Genomic DNA, 16,365 nt, shown 5'->3' on the forward strand with positions numbered 1-16,365 from the left:
AGCCGCGAGACGCCGGCCAGAGCATCAAAATGAGTGAGCAACAAAGCGCCCAAGACCGAGGCCATGTCGAAAAGAATGGGAAAAAGCAAAAAAAAAAGAAGAAACGGCCTGCACCAAGCGCCCAACCTCATGCCCCAGCTCCAGCCCCGGCGAGCCCACCTAGGATCCATGGATGAGAGGTTGACAGAAAAGACATGTACATGTCGAACAGATCTGAGCATGGCAGATGGCGTAGTTATTTCCAGCGCCCTCTACAGCTCCGCTTCAACCGCGATAAACGCCATACCTTGTGATAGAGGCGCAAAGCTCAGAGTAGCATTACGGAGATCTTACATTCCCCAGCGCCCCTCGTCCAAGCGTTGATGATATGACCCTTTGTCCTTCTGGATGATATTGATCTTGATTTCGTGTGCGCGGGTTTTTTCCTGTCGCATCGAGCGGATGCCGTCCAGTGGGCGTGTTGCGGTGCTGGCGCGAGTGAGCGGAGCTGCCAGGGGGCGATGCCACCAAGCATCGCTCCCGTCTGCCCCCCGGGATCCGCAGCTGCACTGGACGCTGTAGCCCAGCCCTGGCGGCCCCCGTGGCCCCTGTAGCCATTGGGTCCTCCGGGCCTCTTGGAGGTGACCGATCCCTCTATCCAGGGGGTACCCCAGTCCCCTACCGCAGGCCCCAGGCCACGCCCGGCCACACGGTCCAAGTGGAAGAAAATCTCGAGATACCGGCAGGCGCTCAGATCTCGCTGTCGTTTGTTTGTACGTGTGAGATGTTCGGATAAAATACGTCTAAAATTTTTATAAAAATTATGATGAGGAGACCCTAAGGCCTCCCTAAGGCTGGGCAACTCTAAATCGACCCTCATCCCTTGAGCCTCTTTCATCGCCCAGCGAGAAAACTGATCAAGTTTGTTGGTGTCTCAGGTTTTTCTTGGACCGCGGGCCCGCCTTCAGCAACCGCCCAGCGTCAACATCAAAGACCCGACCCCCATGATCAACCTCCTCCTCCGCTCAACACACTTGGCCCCTCCCCACCTGGTACGACGCTGCTCGGCCCACCCCTTCTCAGAGCCCCTGTCGACACGCCCCTCGCACCACCCACCTTTGCTGCTCCGGACGCTCTTTGGCTGGCCCCAGGGCCTCTCTCTCTCTCAGGACTCTCAGCGCCCCAAATCATCCACCGAGTTTGCGTGCTGCTGGCTGCGAGCTGAGCGGTCCCTGGCTCTGTTGTGCGTTGACAGGAGAGCGACCAGTGCGCGCCCGACTGTGGAGTGTTTCCTTTTGATGCCTGGGGAAGAGATGCAGAAGAAACATTGGAAGCATTCGGATCACGCTCGACTCCATCTGAGAGAAGGATATCAGCGGATGGCAAGGCGAGATCCAGCCTCCGAACAGTATTCTTGATCTCCGCCAAGCACAGTACGGGCCGCCTTCTGAGGGTTCCCTCTCTCTGGCACGCCTCCGGCGTAATAGCCAGCGTTGACCGCGGAGCCCACAAAAGACGTCCGACGACACAACAAAATTCAACTCGAGGGGAGAAAAACAAACGTAACAGATGAAATCTCGGCGTTGCTCAAAAGCCAATTGAACTTGTGGCGGTCATCAGTCAGCGTCTATCGGAAGATTTCAGAGTTTCGCGTTTATCAAACTTCCAGAAACTGAGATGCCTGCCTGGTCTGCCCCAGACGTACTGCGCAGGTAGAGAGGCATAGGTGGATGCAGGCCAGCAGTAACGAGATCTGGTCCCCGTCGACTTCTGCAGTCGAGCGCCGGGGCTTGTCAACGGGGCGCATAGACAGATAGCCACCGAAATCATCATCGGCATCATATCAAGGGGAATGGCAAGAGAAAGACTCGGGGCAGCTTCGGTGGTCGTGGCATATGACCAACTTCTCCCACCAAAGAACATGGCCATATACACCGTTAATGACTCTTCAGCAACGAACTCAAAAAACAACCTCTATGCATTACAAAAGGCAGTCTCTTTCCCCCCTGGTCGAGCATGGCCTCGGCCTCTTGTTCCTCAAGTGAACCACTCGCTCACATTCTCGTCTACAGAACAGAAGACAAGTCAACCCAACCCAGGTACTGGCACTTGCATCACTCACTCGCTCTTCAAACTGAGAGGCGGGCAGGCATTCTCTCATCACCCCTCCCGCCAGCTGCCACGTCCTCGTCCCCATCCACATCCACGTCCACATCCACCTTCACAGTGCCCACGCACGCCCTCCTCCCATACTCCCCCACTCCCCCATCCCGACCCTGTCCAGGCTAGCCTCACCCTGGTCTACCCAGTCGTTCCCTGCGACTTCAATTGCGGGACCCGTCGACTTTCCATCTCACTCCTCCCGTGGGCACGTACTGTACCTACTGTACCTGCGGTACAGTACCTACCTACCGACCTCACCTCTGAGGGGAGAGGCCCGGACGGGGACTGGGACTGAGAGGTACGTACCAGGCCTGCCTCTTCTCCTCCTCTTGCTCCTCTCACCACCAAGACCACCAGCACCACCGCCGCCAAAAAGAAAACCTTCCCCAGAGGAGGGTGCTCTCCTTCGTCCTCTTTCCTTTCGTCTTCACGACTCCACCGACCTCCTCATTTTTTTTTTCTTTCCTTGCCTTCCACCTTTTTTCTTTTTGAGGCTCGCGGAAGAAAAGTAACTAAGTACCGCAGCGCCCGTGCTCCTCTTCTTCCTCGCTTCTGGATTCTCTTGCTTCGACTACGACTCTCTACTCTGCACCACCTCCGCCGCTGTTGTCTTGCTCCGCGCAACATACTTGACCCGCGCAGCATATCTATACACGATACAGACCTTTCCTAGAGGTCGGCTCACATCCGCCCTCCGTCCTGAACCAAGGGAACACCGGAAAACTGGATTCGCAGTCCAACTCAGAAGGCAAGGCCCGGGGTTCGTCCGACGTGCCCTATTACAACCTCCAAACCACCCAGCATCGTCCTGCCTATATGAGCGGCGATAGATTGCCATCGCTCCCGCTTCCACCGCCGGGTCAGGCCTACTCGGGTACTTCGTCGCCTCGGGTCAGCTCCATTGCCTCTTCGATCGGCTCCTCGATCGGTTCCCACTCGGGTTCGCAGTCCTCCTACACTTCGGTCGCCTCTTCCCACGGTCCCAAGACTCCGTCCCCAACTCTGCCCATCAACGCCATTACAGGTCCTTCAACCACAATCCCTAGCTACGACGCGATGAACGGGCAAGGTGCACCTGAAATGTACTACTCTCAGCATATGTCTGGAGGTCAGGCGCCTGCGCCTCAGACCGTGACTTCTGGTGCCATGAGCCACTATACGCAACAACAACCGCCGTTGCTGCCGCCCGGCCACGCTGCTGCATACTCAACTCCCTCATACAGCCACTATCCTTATGCTGCTAACGGATTGACCTCACCCCCGCCTGCCCAGCCCACAGTATCAAACCCAATGGCACCCCAGAACGTGCTACCTCTGCCGGGAGCTGGAAACCAGAATCCTATGCAGAACCAGTACACAGGGTTTGATACGACAGGCCAACAACCCCCACCTGGAATGAAGCCTCGTGTCACTGCCACGCTTTGGGAAGATGAGGGTAGCCTGTGCTTCCAGGTCGAGGCTAGGGGCATTTGCGTCGCCCGGAGAGAAGGTGAGAGCTCTCGTGTTGCGTTAAATGCATTGGCGAGCTAACTCAGAGGCCACAGACAATCATATGATCAACGGCACGAAGCTTCTGAATGTGGCTGGCATGACCCGAGGTCGACGAGACGGCATTTTGAAGAGTGAAAAGGTTCGACACGTCGTCAAAATCGGGCCAATGCACTTGAAGGGTGTCTGGTATGTCATTTTCCCTCAATGCATGAGACATTGGTTCATCTACTAACACCGATAGGATTCCTTACGACCGTGCCCTGGACTTTGCCAACAAGGAGAAGATCACAGAGCTGCTCTACCCGTTATTCGTTCATAACATTGGTGCCCTCCTGTACCACCCTGCGAACCAGAGTAGGACCACGCAGGTCATGGCGGCTGCGGAGAGGCGGAAACAAGAGGCCAACGGCATGCGAAACCCGGGCCACCCCGGCCTGCCTTCGATCAACCATCATCAACCAATGCCCCTTCCAGGACCTCAGACTCAGCTGCCTTCTCACAGCATGGGTCGACCGTCCCTCGATCGGGCTCACACATTCCCCACCCCACCGACGAGCGCATCCAGCGTCATGGGGAACATGGGAGCCTCGGACAGCTTCAACTGGCAAGGTCCGGGAATGAATGGGGCTCAAGGTACCAACCCAATGACCATTGAGACGGGTCTTAACAACACACGCTCAATGCCCAATACTCCAGCTACCACCCCTCCCGGCAACTCGCTGCAGAGCATGCAGAACTACGCTTCTGGCAACCAGACCTACGATGGCACTCGCCCCATGTATAACCCGCAGTCGCACCAGTCTCCTTACCAGGCTTCGGCAGGAAACCCCCAGGACCGCATTTACGGACAGACCAGCACTTACCCCAAGAATGATATGGCGCCACCTGCGAGCAGGCCTTCAGCTTCTGAACCTTCTGCAGAGCAGCAGGACACGAAGCCACCGAACGGAATGCTCCAGTCGGACCAGCCACCCCAGCAGCACACCAATGAGGATGAGGGAGACCACGAGCATGATGCCGAGTACACCCATGACAGCGGCGCTTACGACGGTAGCCGCAACAACTACAACTATACCGCCCCCAGTGTAGGAGCCTTGACAAATGATGCCAACCTCTCAACAGAGATGTCGGGTTCCCCCAGCCTTCCTCCCCCATCTGGACGAGCGACTCCCAGGACGACTGCCCCCGCTCAATCCTACTACAACCAGCACGCTGGATACAACACTCCTCCCCGTGTCCAGCAGACGTCAAGCAGCCTTTACAATGTCATTGGTGGTAATGATCGGGGTGCCCCCAACGGTGCTCCCGGCAACGACGTTTATGCCCCGGCTGCTGACATGTCTGGGCTTCCTAATGGCTATGCCCAGCCTCCTGTCATGAACGGAGCTGCTGGCGTGCTCAAGCGAGGCCGTGACGACGACGACGATCTGTCTAGATCTGGCGGTAATGGACCAAACTCGATGGGCAGCCTCGATCTTAAGCGACGCAAGACGATGATGGAGACAACAGTTCCTGCGCCTGCTTATGACGCCATGACGCGACCGGCGTCGGCCGTTGGTGCCCCGCGGCGGCAATAGTAACACTGTCAAGATGCACAGTGGAATCGATATTGCTCAACGATGGCTATGGGGGAGTGGCTGCATTGGAGCCGAAGAGAGCGAACGTCCGCTCCGCATGCCCCAAATGGATAATCGAAGTGCGCCATTTTGGTTGTTTACATGGCGCAACGATTCATTCCTTCCTTCATCCTTATTTCTTTATCATCTTTTCTGCATTGTTCTCTTTTCTTTTTTCCTGGCATTCTCGCAAAAAACTCAACGGCAAACGCTTTGGACCGAAGATGACGCTGACGAGTTCACGATACGACTTCCGATTCTCTGTTTACCTTAAGATGCTCTGTCACGGATGTACATGGCTGATGAGTCACGTTTTGCATGGAGGTCTTAATTTTCCTTGAGAGCCACTGCAACCAAACCAACTTTTCCCTTTCTACGGACTAGTCCGGGAGACGACACGAGTGTACGGGATGAGACAGCACTGCCTGTAATGATCCTCAGGCGGGAACGATGAGTTCGGGGCGGTCCCATCATGTCTCTTCACGGCCCTTGCAAGACCAACCCTGTGGGTTGGCGTCTGGGCCTGGAGAGGAGGCTGGGGACACTTTTTTACGACTTTATGACTTTACACAACCTTTCTTCACTTCTTGACTCTTTTGATGCTGATTGATAGCGCCAAAGACGGTCTGTGTTTTTCTTCTTCCTGGAATGTCGATTTACTAGGTAACGAATTATGAAGGACAATAAAAGCTGTTTTGATTTTATTTACCACAGAATTGATACAATTAGAGAGTTGGATCAGAAGAATTGACTTTTGAAAGCATCAATTAACAAGACGTTTGGGTTCCTTAATGCATGCAATGAATGAATGGCTCGTGATTGATGAAAGAGGCGCCTCGGGAGTTCCGATGGTGATGCGAGCATGGCATGTCATGAAGGTATATGTGAAGATGTTGGACGCTAACCGTCGTCAAAGGCTGTCCGTCCGTCCGTGGTACAGATGCACTTTCCGACCTGCGAGATGGGATGGGTTGTTTCACCTGCAGGATGGCACGCCACCGAAAGCATCTCCAAGACGCCGACCTGCGAGTGTAAGCCTCCCGTGGGCTTGTGTTATCGTGACATGCACCATCACTCGAACGGTACCTGATGGAGGGGAGGTCGAGATTGTGGTCAGCCGACTTGTCACGTGGTAGACCGCAACTCTGTTGCCAGGTCAACCAGTAAACAACTTCGCTTTGGTCTTAGCCCCCCAAGACACGATTGAGCTCCATTTTCTCGAACAATACAAGCACAAGCAACAAGAAGCCAGCAGGTTTCTCTCCTTCTTCCACTGGCGCTCACCTCTTCTTGAATGAATTTTGCTTTTGCTTTCAGCGTGCATCACAATGGAAACGCCTCTATCGCCAGCTCAGGACTCGACACTCAACATCCAAACACCAGCTACCGCCAGACGGTACGACAGTTACGAAGTGCGAGCCGTCTCTGTGTCTTCAGATAACGACACCCCTTCGCGAGGCGTTTCGCCCTTTGCAGCCAACGACGCTATCTTGAACGACCAAGAGAACGTCCCTCCCTCATCCTCCAAGTCACGACACTCGCGTGTCCTCTCTGGGGCAACCCTCTCACCACTCAAGATCCTAGTCGATCAGCGAGAGGCTAGAGAGTCTAGAAAAGCCGAGAGACTGCCTCCAAGCGCCCGCAGTCCTCGAAAGGTGTCCCCTGAGAAGCGGTTTCCTGTTAAGGTCAGCAACCCGATAGACTCGCCGCGTTCGACCCACGAGAGAACAATGAGCCTGGAGGACGCCGTGCGGCAGAACGAAGGCTTGAAGCGCGCCATTGAAATCTTTGAGGATGAACAAAGCGTGCTGGAGGACGACAACGACGAGATGGATACTACCGTGGGCACTGTAAACATTATCCCCCCTGGACAGATGGACGTGGACGAGTCCATGGGCCCAGATGATACCATGATCAGCACATTCAGCACCTTCTCAGCCGTGCCAGACTTGACAATGTTTGCAAAGCTGGGCCGAACTCCAACCTCGACCAAGTTCTCCAATGCTGGTGGCCTTACTCCTCGAGCTAGCACCAGGGCCGAACCTTCACCATCCCGGACACCACAACCAATGTCTATGCAAGACTCTGGAAATACTACCAACCTGCTCGACTTTACCGAGTCAATGCGATTCCCTCAAAAGACCCCCTCTAAGGGCGGCCTATCGCCGTCCCGAACGGCCCCTAACGTCGCAGCCACCCCTGCTCGCCAATTCGCCAACCTCATCGACTTTGATATCCCCCCGATGCCAACCCCTCGCAGTGTCCCTAGCGTTACCCCTAGAGAGCTCGAGTCCCTCAAGTCGAACTTCTTGTCCGAGATTAGCTCCCTCAAGGCTTCTCTCAGCGGAAAGGAGGCTGAGGTGCAGTCACTCAAGGCTGCAGTTGGCGATGCCGAGAAGCGTGTTGGAGAATCTCTGGAGCAGCTCCGTGAGGAACGCGGTCTCAAGGAGCAACTCGCTGTTGAGAAGGAAGGCTGGGAGAACCGTGGACGTGAGATGGAGAATGTGCTGCGAAAGGTCAAGGAGGAGATTGTCCTCAGCCAGAGAGAACGAGAAGAGTTGGAACAAAAGTTGGAGGAGAGCGAAAAGCGACGCGAGGCTGCAGAGATTATGCATCAGGAAGCTGAGAGCAAGATGGCGGGTATGCGTGCTGGGAAGGATATGGAAAAGTCGTCACCCGAGAAGCCTAAGAGCCCGAGCTCATCCAACCACGAAGTTGAGCTCGCTGTCGAGCGTGTAGCTCGTGAACTGCATGCCCTCTATAAGAGCAAGCACGAGTCCAAGGTGACTGCTCTGAAGAAGTCGTACGAGAATCGATGGGAGAAGCGAGTCCGTGAGCTCGAGAGCACCATTGAAGAGCTTAGCGAGGAGAACGAGCGTCTCCGCATGGGTCGGGATGCCACCATGACCAAGGTTGAGCCTGACAGTGCCGAGGCCGAGGAACGCAAGGCTCAAGCTGTGCGTGACAGCGCAACCATCAAGGAGCTCAACGCAGATGTCCAACGCCTCGAGGCGGTGGTCCAGACGGTGCAGAAGGATAACGAGCAGCTCCGAGGCATGCTGGAGCAGGAGCGTGTTGAGAAGGGTGAGCTGGTTCAGCTGGCCGAGGAGATGATGAGCATGCAGAGCTTTGTTGGACAGACACCCAAGCCTCAGCCCCAAGCTCAACCGCAGCAGACACCGCATCTCCCCCACCAGCCTCACGAGAGACAGCACGACCGTCAGCCCGAGGCCAAGACGCCCAAGCGGAGTGCCGACCACTTTAGAAGCAGCGTCAACCGCGCTTCTGGGCTCCGAGCCCCTGGATCAGGACTCCGAGCGCCTCACGAGCGAACCAAGAGCGCAGGCGGTCTTCCCCGTCCAGGTGGTGTTGGCCGTAGCGGTATCATGAGCTCCATTGAGAAGATGGGCAGCTACCGAGGACGCGGAGCTGAGTAAGGGAGGAGGAAGACAAGTGAAGAATGACGAATCATCAAAAATGTTGACGGTGGACGAAAGAGAGTTGAAACTTATGACACAAACTGTATGACGGGGAGTTTTTGTCTTTTTTCTGCAAGGCATATATGAACATGCTTCTGAGAGAGACTCGATCTCCTGGGAGGCAAGGCGTGACGGCATAACGACCCTGTCGGTTTGCTTGTTATAGCTGATGGGCGCTTGGAGTAGTAGGCTGGCTGGCATGTTAATATGAATGATTGGTAATTGTTGAATCAATTGATTTGGTATCTCTCTCATGTTGATGATGTTGGTTGAGTAGGATGGATGTGTAGATAGCTGGCTGGACTGGCAAAGCATGAAAACCGAGTAATATTGATGGGGTATATATTCATTGATTCTATGAGTGGGCTCTCATCTGGTGACTTTGCATCTCATGATGAGCCTCGACCATCCAATATGAACCTTGCTGAATCCTTGACGTGCTTCAACTCCAACCATTCCGTTGAGCCTCATTCTTTTTCGACGGTGTTTCTCGACATGCACTCTTGTTTTAAACCTCAAACCCATTCTTAGCGCATCTCACAGGTTGTAGGCCTTCTTGGCCGTTCCGCCAAAGATCATGGCACGCTCCTCATCACCCAACGTAGCCATCCAGCACATGCGCTCCACGACGCTTCGCCAGCGCGGCCAGGCATCCTCGGTGCCGACGGTGCACACGGGCCAGTCGCTGCCAAACATGATGCGGCTGGGGCCAAAGGTGGCGAGGACGATGCCCAGCCAGCCGAGGGTGGACTCGAAGATGTGGCTCGGGTCCTGGTTCTTGAGCGAGTCGGGCATCTCGGAGAAGCCGCCCGAGAGCTTGATGTAGGTCTGGGGATCCTTGCTGAGGGTGTACATGGCGGTGCGCCAGGCGTGGAAGGACGGGTCCGAGGTGATGTTGTAGACGGTGAAGTCGGGCTTGCAGAGGTGGTCTATCGAGATGTTAGTTTAAGTGCCAACGTGGGAGAGGGTAGAACGTACTTAGCACCAGTGTAACCTTTTTCTCCTCTGGGACACCGTCATGAACTCGGTCGACAAACTCAACGAGCTCCTCCAGCTGCTTCTTGCCCCGTCGGTGCTGGTCAACACCAACATCAAATACGAACCCGCGACGGCCGAGCAGCTTGACGCTCTCGATAAAGTTCTCCTCCAGCATGGTGCCGTGCGGCTTGTCCTGTACCAAGTATCGGAAACCCTTCACCTTGGGCCACGCGTCGCCTGCCTCCTCCTTGACGCGATCGAGGTAACGCTCCATGACCTCGACACCGCTCGGCAGGGGTGCCCACGGCACGATACCTAGGCAAAGCTTCGCATCGTCGGCCGAGTGGCCCTCCCCGTCGCGCGGCTGACCAAGAGCGACACGCTTAATCCAAGAGACCTCGGCCAGGGGACCTTCCCAGCCGGAGCCGTCGGCGGCGCCTGATTCGAGGTCATTCTTGCGGTCCGTCTCGACAAAGATGAAGCCGAGCAGGGAGGGGGCCGAGGCGGTGGCTTCGCGGTACTCATCGACCGAGCGCTGGCCGTTGAGGGGGTTCTCTGGGGTGCACCAGGCGAGGGAATCGATCTCGGAGGAGGGATAGAGGTGGATGTGGGAGTCGATGATGGGGAGGATGAGCTGGTCGTCGGCCATGGTTGCGGTGGTGGATGAGATGGGATGTGAGGGGAGTTGGATTTGAGTATAGTAAGAATCTGGAAGCGCTAATGATAGTACAACGAGTCCCCCTGCACTTCAATATTTGGCAATTGAAAGAAATGGATCCTTGCTGGAGAAGAGCTGTCTTGAGGTCCAGATTATGATAGATTATCGAGATACGGTGTGCAGCCGTGTCCGTGTTACAGCTCCCATCAGTCTGGTCTAAATTTACCCCGCCATTCCCGCCTTCCCTAACAGGCCCTGTTTCGTTAGACGCTCTTGACGCGCACGAGTTGTTGGTTCCAACATTAACCCGAAACACCGAGTCTACGACACTCTATCGTGCAGGGACGGACTGGTATGTTCACGTCACTCATTCACAATCATCGAAGGATACTCTTTCATTCATGAATAGATTCAATCGTCATCTATCCAAAGGCAGCTGTCATTTCATAAATCGTATCGTAGCTCATGAACTGCCTTTCCGTCATCCACCTCATACTTCATAAAATGGCTAGCCAAGATCCTCCAATCGCCAGATCTATGGCTACATCCAAACATTGGCCTGCTGGAGCTGGCATCTCACCCTCAGGGCGGACGAGATCCTCCAGCGTTTGTCACGTTGGTTCCGGGAGGACAGGCCTCCCAGCTCACTCGGGAACCAACAACAAACAAAAGGGAATGAAATTATACCTGCGTGGCCACGAGAGGAGTCTTCATGGTCACCGGAAAATGGGGGGTCGTAGCATCGACCCAGCTGGACACACGCATTGGCGCGGTCGGCTTCAGCCCAAGACCAGCTTGGCGTGCCGTCCGCGCTCAAGGGCGTGGGCCGTAAGTTGAAGGATTGTGCTGATTAAACCACAAACAACATGGGTTGAGTCAACCCGGCGCAGCGACGCGACCACGGGTTGCTCGAAACAAGGAATGAACGGCAGAGGACTCTCTCAGCCTCTTGCCAAAGGACTTGACATGCAGCCAACCGCTCATCTTCCGACGATGCCATGGCGGCGAGAGCTGGCTGGTGAGGTTGAGGCGGCTTGGTACTCGTACTCGTACTCTTCATCCTCAGACTCACTTCCGCTGGAACAATCGGAACTCTCATCGTTGGCATAGCCACCGCATCGGACTCCGCCGCAGTCGAGCTTGACACGCTCGCCCTTGCGAGTAATGCCGAATCTCTCGCAAGTGCAAGTGCTGCATTCGGAGCCGGGGGTGCTGTAGCCGGACAGGGACGAGTTGGGCGAGGAGCTGTCGGAGCGGTAGGACAGGGATGAGCCGCTGGAGATGGGCGATGCGGTGAAGTCCGTGATGTACTCTTCCTCGATGTTGGTGCTGCCAAAGCGGGCAGTGAGTTCCTCAAGAGCTTCATTGTCGTAGTAGTCGGCCTCCAGGATGTGCTTGGTCGCGTGTGGAGACATGGGCTTAGGCGCCTGAATGTCAGAGAGCGGCAGAGGCCGTCCCTTGGGAATGTCAATCGAGAGTCTAGAGCTGTGGCGGGAACGAGACTCCTTGTCCTTGGACGAGTGGCGAGAGGAGCTCTTGCTGCTAGACGATGATGACTTGTGCGACGAAGACTTGGATGAGGAAGACTTGGAAGACGACTTGGAAGAAGACGAGGACGACTTTGAAGATGACTTTGAAGATGACTTGGAGGACGACTTGGAAGAGGAAGAGCGGTGCGAGGAAGACTTGGATGGGTCCAGAGATACATCAAGAACGTTGAGCTCGCGGCCGGTAGTGGGCTCGACCATGGACTCGACGCTGGGGTTGTGGGCGACGTGGTAGCCGTCGATGATGTAGTAGTACCAATATCTCTGGCCGGGCTCAAGAGTTGCGTTCTGGAAACGGAAGGTTCCCTTCCAGGAACCTGACTTGGACGACGACTTGTCCTTGGAGAGAGGGAGCTGGCCGACGTAGCCGTCCCAGGAGCCCAGGAGATGGACCGTCTTTACACCGGAAGAAACCCGGAGGGAAAACGAGAGCTGAATAGACGACATGACGACTATGTTTTCACCGAAATCCAGTTATGTTGTTTGTGTGGTCGATACTGCTGATTGTTGTACCTGATCGCGAACGCAATCGTTGGTAGGTAGCGCTTGTCGGGCGAGCAAGTGAAATCCGTGATTTCTGTTATTAGAATATTATGGAAAGAGTTGATAATTCGAACAAGTAAAACATAAACGATGGCTCTTTGGTTTGTCTCTAAGCTGGCCAGCAACTTTGGAAGACGCGCGAGTTGAAGGTGCCGGAGGAGGGACAAAGGGCGGCGTGGTTTGACAGGCTTTGATGAGACAAATTGAAGATTAGAATGAGATAGAGACCAGCTCTACGGGGACGTAACGAAAAACAAACAAACGGAGGATAAACAAAAAACGGATTTGCGGTTGAATGGGACTTGCTGAAGAGAAGAAAGAAGAGAAGGGTTTGGGGGCGGAGGGTGATGGTCCTGTTTATAAGGCGGCCTGGCAGAGTGGCCATCCCATTGCGACTTCCCTCTGCGAACCTACTACCTCTAGTTGCCTTAGGAATAAGCATAAGCAAAAATACAAGACATAGACCAAAACAAGGAAAAATTCCACAGAGATTACCTGGCCGGCCAATGACAGCCCCGGGGCAAGGAGATACCGAGTTCGCAGGTGCCCGGCCCCATCACCATCTCTCGCCCATCACATCTCCTCCTCCCCAAGCGTCGGCGGTTAGCTAGCACAAAAAGTGGGCGGGAAGTGCGTGCATCGTGGGTGCCGTCGGGTGCGGGGCGCCATTGGTGAGAAACAATCGACCAATCACAGGCTCGAGGCCGCTAAAGAGGCCTCGGCGGAGACCACCCGCGGGCGTCTATTCAAGCGCCCCCATTGGCCTGTGGCACCGCCGGCCTCTGGTCCTCTCGTCACGTTGCAGCCCAGCCAATGGCGTCTGGCCTCAGCCAACCTCCCTAATCCACCATCCGCACTTCCATGACTTGAACCATCCATGAGTGCATATGCATTCAGCTTTGCAAATCACCATCACCGCCACAAACAAGGCAAGGTAGGACGGGGTCTTCCGCTATGGACTCGCCCAGGCAGCGTGATCCTCTTTCCGCTCCGAGACCACTCGATGCCCTGCTGCAATAGCACACGAAATGGATCTTATGGATCATGCACGGTCTAGGCTACATGCCCGCTCACCCATCTGCCGTGATGTCTTGCCTCTTGACAGCTTTTGTGTCTTTTTCCCGCCATTGGCACACACGAGGTCTAGCCCGGCGTACATGTGGTGTGGTGCAACCCTTGAGTTCATGCGCGGCCGGCTCAAGGAAATCGGGCGAGTCAGAGAGTATGTGCAGTGCTGCGCTGCGCAGCGGCAGATGCACTACTCTGTGTCCCTCTCTCGCTCGCTCGCTAACTATGTAGCTCACGAGATGGTGACGAGGACCGGCGCGCAACCTGCGTCGTATTTGCCCCGTGATATATCACACTGCGACTCAACTCGAGACGGGTGCCGTTGACGGCCTCGAGCGGAGAGTGAGCCGTATGGATTGGTCGCCCATCCATGGAGCCTTAGCTTGTGGCCTCACTCGTATCCCTAAGACCAGCCCCCTGGATTTGCCAAGGGATCCTCTCTTATGCAGAAGAGAATCGTTAACGGCAGGGGGAAAACTCGACTCTGAGGGAAACACTCATCAGGTCACCAAAAAGAAAGAAACTCTTCCTTCTGCTGGTGCTGCTTCTGCTGCTGCCCATGGCCATGCTGGAAACATGCTGGGTCCATGCAAGCCGCGCCCCATCCTCCCCTCCTCTGCGGCCCGTCCGCGAGGGCCTCACATTCCGGGCCTAGCATCGGTAGCATCGGCCCTCTGCCATCCGGCTTCATGCATGCCACGGGTTTTAGCCCCGGCGGGTATGTGAGCTCAGTCACACAAGGGGAGGACCGTCCACCGCTTCCCTCAGAGAATGTGTGTGTGTGCTCGGCCACTGCCTGTTCGCCATAATGAGGGGTCCCCCTCGTGTCCTACGGGAGAGGCTGCGGGAAAGGATCTTTGGGTGTGAACTTGAAGCAGAGCGTGACCGTCCTGATGGTGGTGGGAATAGACGCTGCGAGTTGTCGTCACCGCGATTGATCGTTCCCAAGCTTTTTCACAGAAGATGCTCATCACTTGATGTGCCCTGAACTTGGCAACACTCGCATGCCGAAGCCGTTGATTGGGCATGGCCTCGGTGCTGGGGACTGCATTTGTGCGAGCTGAACAACCTTGACAGCCAGAGCTAGAGAAAGAGTCGGCGTCGCTAAACGCTCTCGACTCGATAGTCAGGTCAATATTGTCTCGAAAGACCAATTGAATGGTCTTGGACAAGCATTGCAGTAGAGATATCAGCTTCCAGCATCATTGCCCAGTAAATGGGGTCGCCGATGCAGACAACGTCAGACTGCAGCTTCCTCCAGACCCATCGCATGCTCGAGCAGGGCCCAAACCAAGGACCAACAAAAACAATGACAGTCACGGCTGTTCCAAGCTTTTTCGCTTGAGTCGATGCGATAAATGCCAAGATACCGTCAGGTCACGTGGGTACCCGTCGCGTTCAACCCTAAGCCCAGCTCGACGCGCAACTCCCGTCGCGTCTAGCGGCACCAGATCGACACCAAGCATGGTCGACCTGCCTTTTTGAGCTTCATTTCTAGGGTTTCTCATTATTTTGATCCGCTTTAGTGTGTTGCTGCCTTGCCGTGAATTGCTGCTGATTAGAAATCCAGAGAGATGAGACGGTCCAAATTTTCACTAGTCCAAGTGAATCAACTTTCACCCTTATCATCACCAACATACCTCGCTGTCTGGCAGAGTAGAAGAAGCCAGGTGAACTCAACTCCTTCTCTCACTTCCATCCGATCTTTCAACCAAGCCACTCACTTTCACGTTCCTGATTCTCTCCCAAAGAGTCGCTCATTTCAGACCGATTGTTCATCCACCATGGCCTCCGAAGACTTCGTGGTAGACGATGCCCTCGTCGGCAAGGTGACGGCGTACGTTGAGAAGTACATGTCCAACTACGACGCTTCACACGACTTCAACCACATCCAGCGCGTCCTCCGTCTCTCTCTCCACATCCAGTCGGTCACCCCCGAGGCTGACCGCTCACTCGTCACCCTCGCGGCCCTGCTCCACGATGTCGGTGACAAGAAATACCTACGCCCCGGCGAGGACGCTTCACGCATGGTATCGACCCTCCTCGTCTCGTTCGGTGCTCCGGCCACCCTCGCCGACACCGTCCAGGCCATCTGCCTCGGGGTCAGCTACTCCTCCGAAGTCAAGGACCCGGCGCGCACCCGGGCTCTTGTGGAGAAGTACCCGGAGCTAGCGGTGGTGCAGGACGCCGACAGGCTCGATGCCATCGGCGCCGTGGGCATCGCGCGGACGTTTGCCTTTGGAGGTGCCAAGGGCCGTACACTGGAGAACACCATGGACCACTTTGACGAGAAGCTGCTCCTTCTCGAGGGTATGATGAAGACGGACGAGGGTCGGCGGATGGCCAGGGAAAGGACCGAGAGGCTGCGGCTCTTGAAAGAGTGGTGGGAGGAGGAGACAACCGGGCCGGTGGGGGCGTAAGCATGAAGCTATCTAGAGCTGTGACTGTAGACGAGACGTCATCAGGTAAAAAGGATCCTGGTCAGCATGAAGCGTCACAGGACAATTGCTTACAAAACCAAAAATCAAATCATATCCCTTACTACCATCTGACGAGAGCCCCCATCGACGTCACAGCCGGTATCGCCCTCCCGGCCTTGAAGCTCCGCGAGGACTCATCCAAGGAAAACAGTGGCATTCGGTGGTTCTATCGGCCATGTACGTCCGTTGGGGGTAAGGAAAACAAAGAGAAGCAAAAACAAATGCCAGGATCATTTAGCCAATTGCTCCTATTGCGCCTGACTCGGCGGCGGTGGATCCGGACATTCGTTGGTCTTCTGACATGGTCCCCGGGGGGTGAGAACCTTTGCGGACCGGGGTTTTGGGACGACGTCGGGGGCGTAG

General features: G+C 55.4%; 5 protein-coding genes across 5 annotated transcripts; 3 read left to right on the forward strand and 2 right to left on the reverse strand.

Moving 5' to 3' along the window:
- Positions 1–2,865: 2,865 nt before the first annotated feature.
- LRP88_02781 (transcription factor) lies at positions 2,866–5,210 on the forward strand (the record flags this gene model as incomplete). Its single annotated transcript, XM_083239420.1, has 3 exons — positions 2,866–3,631; positions 3,687–3,819; positions 3,875–5,210. The coding sequence occupies 3 exons, from the start codon at positions 2,866–2,868 to the stop codon at positions 5,208–5,210; spliced, it is 2,235 nt and encodes a 744-aa protein (XP_083104550.1).
- A 1,367-nt stretch (positions 5,211–6,577) lies between these two features.
- LRP88_02782 (uncharacterized protein) lies at positions 6,578–8,686 on the forward strand (the record flags this gene model as incomplete). Its single annotated transcript, XM_083239421.1, has 1 exon — positions 6,578–8,686. The coding sequence occupies one exon, from the start codon at positions 6,578–6,580 to the stop codon at positions 8,684–8,686; it is 2,109 nt and encodes a 702-aa protein (XP_083104551.1).
- A 579-nt stretch (positions 8,687–9,265) lies between these two features.
- On the reverse strand, positions 9,266–10,355 carry LRP88_02783 (amidohydrolase family protein; the record flags this gene model as incomplete). The annotated part of the gene is made up of 2 exons (XM_083239422.1): positions 9,266–9,657; positions 9,707–10,355. 2 exons carry the CDS (start codon positions 10,353–10,355, stop codon positions 9,266–9,268), a joined length of 1,041 nt encoding a protein of 346 aa, XP_083104552.1.
- A 989-nt stretch (positions 10,356–11,344) lies between these two features.
- On the reverse strand, positions 11,345–12,358 carry LRP88_02784 (uncharacterized protein; the record flags this gene model as incomplete). Its single annotated transcript, XM_083239423.1, has 1 exon — positions 11,345–12,358. One exon carries the CDS (start codon positions 12,356–12,358, stop codon positions 11,345–11,347), a length of 1,014 nt encoding a protein of 337 aa, XP_083104553.1.
- Positions 12,359–15,306: 2,948 nt separating this feature from the next.
- LRP88_02785 (HD domain-containing protein) lies at positions 15,307–15,942 on the forward strand (the record flags this gene model as incomplete). Its single annotated transcript, XM_083239424.1, has 1 exon — positions 15,307–15,942. The coding sequence occupies one exon, from the start codon at positions 15,307–15,309 to the stop codon at positions 15,940–15,942; it is 636 nt and encodes a 211-aa protein (XP_083104554.1).
- Between the last annotated feature and the right edge of the window lie 423 nt (positions 15,943–16,365).

The sequence above is a fragment of the Fusarium phalaenopsidis genome, assembly GCF_050370095.1.
Source record: "Fusarium phalaenopsidis strain FUZ10S chromosome Unknown contig_32286, whole genome shotgun sequence".
Classification (NCBI taxonomy): domain Eukaryota; kingdom Fungi; phylum Ascomycota; class Sordariomycetes; order Hypocreales; family Nectriaceae; genus Fusarium; species Fusarium phalaenopsidis.